General features: G+C 39.8%; 1 protein-coding gene across 1 annotated transcript; it reads left to right on the plus strand.

The window, feature by feature from the left end:
* Nucleotides 1–1035: 1035 nt before the first annotated feature.
* Nucleotides 1036–8911, plus strand: LOC139310315 (vomeronasal type-2 receptor 26-like). Its single transcript, XM_070934475.1, has 5 exons — nt 1036–1197; nt 1329–2141; nt 4613–4822; nt 6847–6973; nt 8016–8911. The coding sequence occupies exons 1-5, from the start codon at nt 1036–1038 to the stop codon at nt 8909–8911; spliced, it is 2208 nt and encodes a 735-aa protein (XP_070790576.1).
* The last annotated feature ends 2203 nt before the right edge of the window (nt 8912–11114 follow it).

An 11114-nucleotide genomic window follows, 5' to 3' on the forward strand; every position in this document is an offset into this window, starting at 1 on the left:
GCCTCACGTGTCTTTGCTTGAAGTTCTGCGGGGAGGGAAGGCGGAGAAAGTTGAACCTTTGTATTTTCCAAGTTGGCTGGAATCACGACCGCTTCTGCTCCTCCCGTTTCTTGAAGCAGGCTTTCCTCCGAGAGCTTGGCTTCAGCCATAGTCCGTCCGACCAGATGTCTGGGAGGGAACGGGATGATTTAAACTCAGCCAGCCTGGATTTGGAGGAGAGTTTGGCTGTCTGTCAGGTTTCGGTGCTATCTTGAATAAACTTCATTCTCAAGCGCAAGCTGTCTAATGAATCATTTTTATTTTAAGAATAGCGGAATCCGACATTTCTGATTCAAATTGCAGCCAAACTGGCCCCTCCTTCCAACCCCCTCCTCTTCCGCTCTCCAACCCCAATGTCCCATTGGCCATCATACAGATCCATCTCTACATCCCGGCACGTTCTTTTCACAGGAATGTAGCCCCCATCCTCGTCTCCCAGGAAACACTATCTGTAACATACAAAACTAGGTAAAAGTTCATCTCAGCTTCTGCTTCATTTCTGCTTCATCTTGTTATGTCAGCGCTGGAAGAAAACCTAATTTGGAACGCTGACATAGTTAGGATTAGAGAGAGAGAGCTGGAAATCAGGTAAAATGGCAAGAGGAGCCCCGTCTTGCTCCACGTACCCCAAAGTAATAAGACCTCCCTGAAAATAAGGCCAAGTGCTTATTTCGGGGTTCAAAAACATATAAGACAGGGTCTTATTTTCAGGGGAACACGGTATTATTCCTTTTCTATTAATATTTTTCTTAATATTTTGGAATATTCCAAACTGTTTGGGGGTAAAATTGTGATTGAGTGTACTAAAACTATTCTCATGGAATGAAAGTTAAATGTTATTTTCATTCATATGTTCATATCTGCAGAACATCAACCAAGTATTATTGGAAAATTGTACCTTTCCTTTTCACCATTGAGGACATCAACCGATATGGCCACCTCTTAGCCAACATCACCCTGGGTTATAATATCTATGAAAATTTCTTCAAGGTAGAGATGACTACAGATCCTTTGCTGGACCTGCTTTCCGACGGGGAGGCCAATCTGCCCAACTACAGGTGTGGAAGGCAGAGAAATACAGTGGCTGTTCTGGAAGAGGCCGAGGCTGGCATCTCCATTCAGATTTCCACCATGTTGGGCACCTACAAAATCCCTCAGGTGTGTCTTTCTTGGGAAACAATGTTCAATTGTGTGATTTTTTCAATCAGAATTGCATTTTATTATTTATTATTATTTATTCAATTTATATTTTCTTGTTATATTTAAATAACATCTTCCATTTCTTCCAGATCAGTTATAGTTTTGCTTCCAAGATTCTGGGGGATAAAACTCAGCATCCTTTCTTCTACACGATGCTCCCTGCTGAAGGAGTCCAGTACCCAGGGATGGTCCAGCTTCTCCTCTATTTCAAGTGGACCTTGGTTGGTCTTGTTGCTCCAGAAACTGACCAGGGGGAGAGATTCATGAGGAAAATGTCTGCTTTGATGTTGAAGAATGGCATTTGTGTGGTTATATATCAAAGCTTTAGATTGAATGTCGTTAATATGGTTTTCAAAGTAACAGAATATTACAAATGGAGAAAAGTCAATGTCTTTGTTTATGGTTCAGAGACTAGTTCATTCACACTAGGAATGGTAGTTATCAACACACTACTTGCACATCTTCCAAAACCTGTCATAGATAAAGTCTGGATCACCACAGCTCAGTGGGATCTTAGTTTTGATTTTATGTTTAGTGGGTATTCCTTGAAATACATTGGTGGCATTTTTTCTTTCTTGATAAAGAAAAAAAAATGGGCAAACTATGAAGATTTTGAAACTTTAGTTAACCTCCTAATTAACTTTTTGGAGAAAACCTTTATATGTTCATCCACCAAGGATGCCCCTTCAGTGAAAGTCTGGAGACGGTGTAGACAAACAGAAGAATTGGAGGCTTTGAGGAAAGAGGAGATTGATCGGATCCTAACCCTGGACGGCTACCTCATTTACAACACCATTTGGTCTGTGGGAAAGGCCCTAAATTCAGCTTACATATCGGCATTCAAGAGATCAATGAGAAACAGGGGCATGAAGGTAGAAGATCCAAGGCTAAAGGCTTGGCAGGTACTTCTTTTCCATTCGACATCTTTCCTCAAAATATGGGAAATAGTTTTATCACTGGATGACTTGGTTATTTATTCTGAAAAATGAAATTACTCAGAAACTCAATTCCAATCTAATCACAACCTTCTGTTTCTTTCTGCTCTTATCCTCCCCCCACCAGGGGTGGGATTCGCACAATTTACCTACCAGTTCGCCCAGCACCAAAAATGTGAGCACACGCGGGCTTGCTTCACTCACGATGTGCCACCTCCACACATGCTCATGTCTTGAAAATCTGGCTAAATAGGAGGGCATAGCGCTGGGGCAGGTCTCTACTACCAATTCGCCTGAACTGGTCCGAACCGGCTGAATACCACCTCTGCCCCCCCCGCCAATATTCTCTTGTTTTAATTTTATGTTTTTTCGAAGCAAATGCATTAGTTTCTTTTTTTTCCCAAACTGATGAAGTTGGCACAAACAACAAGCCATCAAATGGTAGCAAGAAGAACAATATCAACCAATATCTTTCAGTGAGGATTCTTGCAGTGTGATGTCACTGATCTTCACCACTGAAGACCCTGAAGAAAGCACAGGAAAGTAAGAATAGCGAAGCTCCAGCTGGCCCAGAATGCGGCCACGTGGGTTGTTACAGGAGCTTCCCGTTACTCCCGTGTAACACCTCTCCTGCGCGAGCTGCACTGGCTACCGGTGGCCCTTCGGATCTGCTTCAAAGTGCTGGTACTTACCTATTAAGCCCTTCATGGTATGGGCCCAGGGTACTTGCAAGACCACCTCCTACTGGCCTCCCACCACCCAGTGTGCTCACATAGGACTGCCCTTCTCTGGGTGCTGTCAGCCAGACAATTTTGGCTGTTGGCCCCCAGGATGAGGGCATTCTCTGCGGCCGCACCGACCCTCTGGAATGGATTACCCACTGGGCTCCGGACAGCCCCCGACCTCCGCACTTTCTGTGCCAACCTGAAGACATGGCTTTTTCAGCAAATTCCCTGATCTGCCGCGAGTTTTTAATTGTCTGGGGATTTTAAATTGGCTTGTTTTAGCACTATTTTATTGTTATGTTGTTTCTATTCTGTGAGCCGCCCCGAGTCCTACGGGAGAAGGGCTGCATATAAATTTGATAAAATAAATAAATAATACTTTACTTGGGCAACTAAGGATACAACACAAGAGAAAAATCTAACAACAACCCCCAAGTTAAAGGAAAATTTGACTGGATGAAATTTCAGGCATCTGTTTTTAGATTAATTAAACATGATTTTTTTTTAAAAAAAATACTTGTTTGACTTTAGAGGAGTTGTATATTTCTATTGCTCTAATACAGCAGTGGGACCATGAATGACCACATTCCTAACTTCTGTCCTTTACCATCATTATTTTATGTTTATTTATTTCATTTTATTTATTTTATTTTGTCAAGCATGTATTTTATGACAGATACAAGTGTAAGCATAATTATAAATACATGAAAAGGATATGAATAAAAGAAAATATTAGGACAGGGATGGTAGGCACGCTGGTGCTCTTATGCACGCCCCTTACAGACCTCCTAGGAATGGGGTGAGGTCAGGGGAGAAATGCTCCCGGTTCGGACCGAATCACCTGATCCGGTAGTGATGGAGGTGGGTGGTTTGGAGAACCGGTAGCAAAAATCCCTGCCCCCCCCCCCCATGCCCAGCTGTCCCCCACAGTCATCAGAGGCTTTTTTTTTTACTTTTAAAAGCATTTTTTCTACAACCTCCTCTGCTGAAAAAATGCTTTTAAAAGTAAAAAAAAAAAGCCTCTGATAATCACGTGGCTCAGCTGGGATCATCAAAGTCTTTTAAAAGAAAAAAAGCCTCTGCCGATCAGGCAACTCAGCTGGAATCGTCAGAGCCTTTTGAAAGCATTTTTTTACAACCACTTCGCTGAAGAGGTTGTAGAAAAAATGGTTTTAAAAGTAAAAAAAAAAAAATGGCCACGCCCACCCAGTCACATTACCCATACCACCACCAAGCCACACCCACAGGACCGGTTTTAACAAATTTTAGATTTCACCACTGGGTGAGGTCAACAGTAGACAGTCTAAGGTTAAAGTTTTGGGGGTTTAGGGATGAAACCACAGAGTCAGGTAGTGCATTCCAGGAATTGACCACTCTGTTGCTGAAGTCGTATTTTCTGCAATCGAGTTTGGAGTGGTTTACCTTAAGTTTGTATCTATTGTGTGCTCAAAGTTAGCTACGTAGCCAGTTTTGTTTTTTCGCCAAAAATTATTCTGATCAAGATATTTAAATATTAAGTTAGCAGCTGTTATTATTCCCCTGCTTATTAATATTCTTCCACCCAAGTTTGACTCTGACAATAAAACCTGTTTTTTTGAGCAGAGAGACAGAAATGTTCAGAACTCTCCCTGCATAGACAAAGGGGTCTTTAAAAAAGAAACACAAACCTCTGATGTCCCTTTTAAATTTTTATTTACTTTATGTTCTTTCCAGCTTCACCCCTTCCTTCAAAGCTCTCAGTTTTACAATAATTCCATAGAAGGGGTATATTTGGATGAGAAAGGAGATCTTACACCTGACCTGGACATTGTGAGCTGGATTGTTTTCCCAAATAAATCTGTCAAGAGAGTGAAATCTGGGAGCCTAGAAAAACGGGAATCCCAGGATTTTAAATTTTCCATTGACCGGAAGAATATCACACAGGTGGAACTGCTGAACAAGGTGTGAGTAATACTCGTATTTATTTTATTCCACTGAAGGTGGCTATGACAGGAATACACTTGAATTCTCCATCGGTGGAGAATTGCTTTCAATGCCTTTGAGTTATCACACCAGCTGATAAGACTCTCAAGGGTGAAAAACGCCTTTATTGGCCATGAAAAATAATTTTCAATTTTCATACAAACCATTCACTGAGTCTATGGAAAGAAAGGTAGAATGAGGAGTCATTCAAACAACGTGGTTTACCTAGCCAAAGCAAAATATGTAGGCATATATCCTTGAGCAATTAAATATCTACATTTAAAATGAAAGTCTATTTTTTTTTCCAAAAACTTTTTTTATTTTATAAACAAACAAACAATACATAATCAATCAGTCAATATATCTTCTGAATACATCTTTTGTGTCTTCTTTTTGCTCCTCCAATATTTATCATATGTTAATATTATCATTTCCTTTATTATGACATTTCCCCCACTTTTCTTACCTCTCTATTAATACATTTATTAATAATACATTTATTTATTAAACTATCTTTTAATTTTATTGAAAATTAGACAACCATTTTATCCCCACACAACCTTCAACCCCCCCTTCCCCACCCCCACCCCCGACTTCCCAGAGCAAAAACAGGGTATAGCATTAAACAAACATAAGCTAAAATATCTTAATTTACTACAAGATTCAAAACCCCCTCACACTCTTTAACGCCTCTTTAAAAAATTGTTCATCAGCCTCCCCTTTTAGAATTCTAATTTAAACATTATAAAACTTTCTTTAAAGCATATTTTAAGAGAAAAAAAGAAGAAATATTATTTTATATCCATTCAATTTTAAATTAACCATTTTAATACTTCAGTAGGTTTTTTTAAAAAATACTTCAATAGAATATTCTTCAGAATATAACCTTAAAAATACTATTAATCCATTGAGTTAAATTATTTCTAACTCTTGAGTTCATTCTTCAAAATATCTATTTCAAAACTTTCAGAAAGTTATCAATTAAGTTTAAAGTTAACCATTCTAATACCTTGATAGTTTTTTTAAAAAAGCTATCCATTTTTAGTTAAACATTTTTACTTAAACTTAAAAAAATACTAATTTCAGTAAACTTTTCAAATTTATTATTAAAATCCTCCCCAAAAGAAACTAATATTTCAATTTCCACTTTAAATTTATTCAGCTATCAGGTCAATAAGTCCAATGATTTTCCACACAATTTAGAAGTATAGAGTAGTTGAAGTCAGTACCATAGTCTTTTTCATTCCACTAGCACTTTAAATCTTTTTTTACCGCGTAATCCAGTAGCTTTTACAATGTTGCAGCTTTAACGATCGCTTTCACTAGTAAGTTTCGTTTCAACACCCTTAAGTGCCATCTTTTTTCTTTTCTTTTAAACGGAGTTAAAGTTACATTTTCTGTTCTCCTGATTTTGCTCTGCCAGTGTCCAGGTTCAAATTTTCTCATAATCCTTAAAATTGCTCTGCTGGTGTGGTCGCGACCCCTTGTTCTGCATAAAGCAAAATCATCCCAGAGCTAGAGCACTGAAGGGCTTTCAGGGAGCTCTCACCCTGCAAACCCCAGGCTTAAAAAAAAAGCCTGGGGGTCTAGGGGAGCTCTACCCAGACCCTTCTGCTCTTCTCTCCCTCTTTTTCCCTGGGGGAGAGTTTCAAGCCGCTAGAACAGCTGATTTTTGCTGCTCTAACGGCAAATGGAATCATGGGGCTGGAGCTCCTAAAGGAGCGTCCACTCTGGGAATTTGGAGCCACCGGAAGTCCGCAGAGCCACCAGAACTCAAAAGTCTAAATTTTTAATGGGTGTGAAACACTAAAAGGAATGAGAAACAGAGGAGGAGTGTGCAATTCAATCTTTTAGATCTAATTAGTCAAAGCTACGTCACAGAATATACCCTCTGCCATTTTTCTGAAAATAAGTTAATTTTCTGGGTATGTTATATATGCCACCCATCTCACTATCCAGAGTTTTATTTCCTTTTCTCTCCTCAGTCCTTGCCTCCTTCTACATGTGTGGAAAGCTGTCGTCCTGGATTCATGAAAGTGGCTCAGGAAGGGAGGCCCATCTGCTGCTACGACTGCCATCCATGTGCAGAAGGAACCATCTCCACCATGGAAGGTGGGTGACTCCAGAGGAAAGGGGAGACTTTCAGGATGACCATAGACATTCAGGCATTTTAACTAAAGAGTGACAAAGATTTTCTCCTTCTAACTGGAGTCACTTCAAAAACTATAAAAATGAGCCTTTTCTTTTCATCCCTATTCAGAAGAGAGAAGCCATTAGTTCTTGCTTCCTTTGCATGGGTGGGAGGAAAAAGAAACAATGGAACAGACCAACCAGATAAGTGCTCTCCAGAAATAAAAACTGACCAGTTCCTTGGTCCAGATGAAGGGGGGCATTAATATTTGCAGGGGCCATTGAGACCTTGATTTCAACATCTTATTCATGTCAGGCTCCAAGTAATGCATCCATCACAAATCAAACTTCAAGGCATTACTTCTCCTCAACAACAAATTTATTTTGATACATCGTCTTGGCACTACTGGTGAAAAGCCAGTACTAAAGTTCCCGGGCTTTTCACCCCAATATAAGCTTCAGTTTCTCAAGTTTCCAAAACCACTGTCCCATTGTCCAACCAAGTGGGAACTGGTTGGTCGGCTACATCTCTCTTCCTCCTTCTCCGATCAGCCAGACGTTAGAATGTGGTTACTCATCAGTTAGGAATGCTGTTTTGAATGAAGACTCCACCCGCCCCCCCTTCAGCTCCCATCTTTGTCAAGCTGAATGCATGTCAGAATGCCCAAAGATACAAACAATCCCACACCCCAATCAATTATAGGCTTTACAATTCCTTCCTGTGAATCACCTAATCCAGTACCAGCAGACCCAGTCTCTACATGGGTCATTGATGAGAGGACTGTGGGGTGTTTTGGATTGCATGTCTAACACATGCTTCATGGAATCTCACTGAGATTCCATTAAAGGCAGCCAGATCTCGTCCTGGGATTGTGTCGCAGAGAATCTCAGTTGCTTTTTGAACTTGTCCTTTTGCTTAATACTACTTAAATTTCTGAACGCATTCATGCACACCATCACCAGTTTCACTCCAACTATGCAGATGATGGAAGAACCTAGTTTATATTGATCTTGCTCTTTTCAGATGCTGAAAAATGCACCAAATGTCCAACAGATCAGTATCCAAATATCAACCGAGATGACTGTATACCTAAGACTGAAACATTCCTATCCTATCAAGAAAATTTGGGGATCATCCTAGCTTCACTTGCCTTGTTCCTCTCTTTAGTAACAGGTTTTGTCTTGATAATCTTCATTAAATTCCGAGAAACTCCCATAGTCAAAGCCAACAATCGGGACCCTTCCTACATCCTCCTCATCTCCCTCCAGCTTTCCTTCTTGACCTCTTTTCTATTCATTGGCCAGCCAAGGAGAGCCATGTGCCTTCTCCAACAAACAGCCTTTAGCAATATCTTCACAGTTGCCATTTCTACCGTCTTGGCCAAAACAGTCACTGTGGTATTAGCATTCTTTGCCACAAAACCAGGGAATAATTTACAGAGATGGTTAGGGAAGACCTTGGCCAATTCTATCATCCTTTCATGTTCTGGTGTCCAAGTTGTCCTCTGCAGCATCTGGTTGGCCACCTCTCCCTCATTCCCGGAGTCAGACATGTACTCACAATCTGCAGAGATCATCCTCCAATGTAATCAAGGCTCCATTGCCATGTTCTACCTTGCCCTTGGCTACATGGGTTTCCTGGCTATCATCTGCTTCACGGTGGCTTTTCTGGCCAGGAATTTGCCTGGAGCTTTCAACGAAGCCAAGCTGATCACCTTCAGCATGCTAGTCTTCTGCAGCGTCTGGGTGTCTTTTGTACCCACCTATTTGAGCACCAAGGGGAAGTACATGGTTGCAGTGCAGATCTTCTCCATCTTGGCCTCCAGTGCCAGCCTGTTGGGCTTCATTTTTGTTCCGAAATGTTACATTATTTTCTTAAGACCTGATCTGAATATAAAGGAAAATTTGTTGTCAAAATAACAAAAATTTTAATTTTAATTTTAATTTAAAAGGCTCTTATTAAGAGCCTTGATAGTACAGTGGTCTACGCACCCTGTTATTAACACAGCTGCCTGCAATTTCTGCTGGTTCAAATCTCTCCAAGGCTCAAGGTTGACTCAGCCTTCCATCCTTTCTAAGGTAGGTGAAATGAGGACCCAGTTTGTGGGGGAATAAGCTGACTTTGTATAAAATATACAAAAGTATGAAGGCTATTGCTTAACGCATTGTAAACCGCCCTGAGTCTCCGGAGAAGGGCAGCATATAAATCAAATTTAAAAAAAAAAAAAATCTTTCCCCAAAATGTGGGATAATTATTTTTAAAATACTATTTGTTACCTTAATGTTCCTTAAAAAGAGCACATATACCAAGAAACTTGTTTTTGTTCTGTTTTGTTGTACATCATAATAAAAACACCACATTTAATAAATATATTTTGCCTTCTTTCCCTTTTTAAAGTATTTAGAAAACCACTAGGAATCTGTCTCCCTCCAAACCAGGGAGGGTTATTTATTTATTTATTCATTCATTCATTCATGCATGCATGCATGCATGTACGGCCAGCATGAACTGCCACTACAAACTTTCCTCAACCAAAAAAAATCATCTTCTTCTTCTTCTTCTTCTTCTTCTTCTTCTTCTTCTTCTTCTTCTTCTTCTTCTTCTTCTTCTTCTTCTCCTCCTCCTCCTCCTCCTCCTCCTCCTCCTCCTCCTCCTCCTCCTCCTTCTTCTTCTTTTTCTTTCTTTTTTTTTTTGCTTTCCTCATGTATAGAGTTAATTTTTCAGTTTGTTCGGCAAAAAGAAAAAGAAAAAAACCCAGCACCTTTGTCCTTCTTCATGAGCTTTCGTTTTAACTTCCCAAGACTTTCCTGGGTATTCTCAGATAAGGACTTGATGATAATCAGTCCAAGCTCTCCAATGGAATTAGCATTAATTTGGGTTGGCATCTACCCTACAATAGAGCCTGTTTTATTTGGGTTGCAATTCTCTTTATGCTGGAAAGAGTTTGAAATTCACTTAAATAAAGAACTTTCTTCCTCCCATATCAGGACCACTTAATTTTTTCGAGACTACATTTATCTAATTAAAAAGCTAATGTAATGGGGTTTAATGATCAACGTAGTCTAAGTATACCTTTAAATATTCAAGACGTGAAAAAAGCAATACAATAAATTAAATTCAGATATGCACTGGACCAGTGGTGGGTTTCAAAATTTTTTACTACTGGTTCTGTGGGTGTGGCTTGGTGTGCGTGGGAAGGAAAGGATACTGTAAAATCTCCATTCCCACCCCACTTCAGGGGAAGGTTTCCATAAATATCCATTTCCTCCTGATCAGCTGGGACTTGGTAGGCAGAGAATAGATGGGGGCGGGGCCAGTCAGAATTTTTACTACCGTTTCTCCGAACTACTCCAAATTTCCGCTACTGGTTTTCCAGAACTGGTCAGAACCTGCTGAAACCCACCTCTGCACTGATAACTCAATATTAAAAAGACTTCGCAGAAGAATAGTTAGAAGCATTGAGAAATGTTGAAGAAGAAGAAGAAGAAGAAGAAGAAGAAGAAGAAGAAGAAGAAGAAGAAGAAGAAGAAGAAGAAGAAGAAGAAGAAGAAGAAGAAGAAGAAGAAGAAGAAGATTTTTTTTGGTTGAGGAAAGTTTGTAGTGGCAGTTCATGCTGGCCGTACATGCATGCATGCATGAATGAATGAATGAATGAATGAATGAATAAATAACCCTCCCTGGTTTGGAGAGAGACAGATTCCTAGTGGTTTTCTAAATACTTTAAAAAGGGAAAAAAGGTGAAATATATTCATGGTTTATAGATTGGTTTCTATTATGATGCAGAACAAATTGCATGTGTGTGTGTGTGTGTGGACTCATGTTTGTTTGGGTTTTTTTGAAGTTTAAAGGACAAATTAATATATTTCCATTAATAACTGGCATAAGAAGAAAAGTCATACAAAAAGTTAATTACTATTTTATTTTGACATCAAATGTTCTTTTGTATTCAATGATGGTCTTAAAAAGATAATATAGCACTTGGGGATGAAGATGCAGCATAGCAAGCCAGTACTTGAAGCCAAGATGGAGAAGACCTGCACAGCCACCATATACTTCCCCTTGGTGCTCAGGTAGGTGGGAACAAAAGATATCCAGACACTGCAGAAGACCAGCATGCTGAAT

Source organism: Pituophis catenifer, unplaced genomic scaffold (assembly GCF_029215685.1).
Source record: "Pituophis catenifer annectens isolate HBS135680 unplaced genomic scaffold, rPitCat1.0.hap2 SCAF_2, whole genome shotgun sequence".
NCBI lineage: Eukaryota > Metazoa > Chordata > Lepidosauria > Squamata > Colubridae > Pituophis > Pituophis catenifer.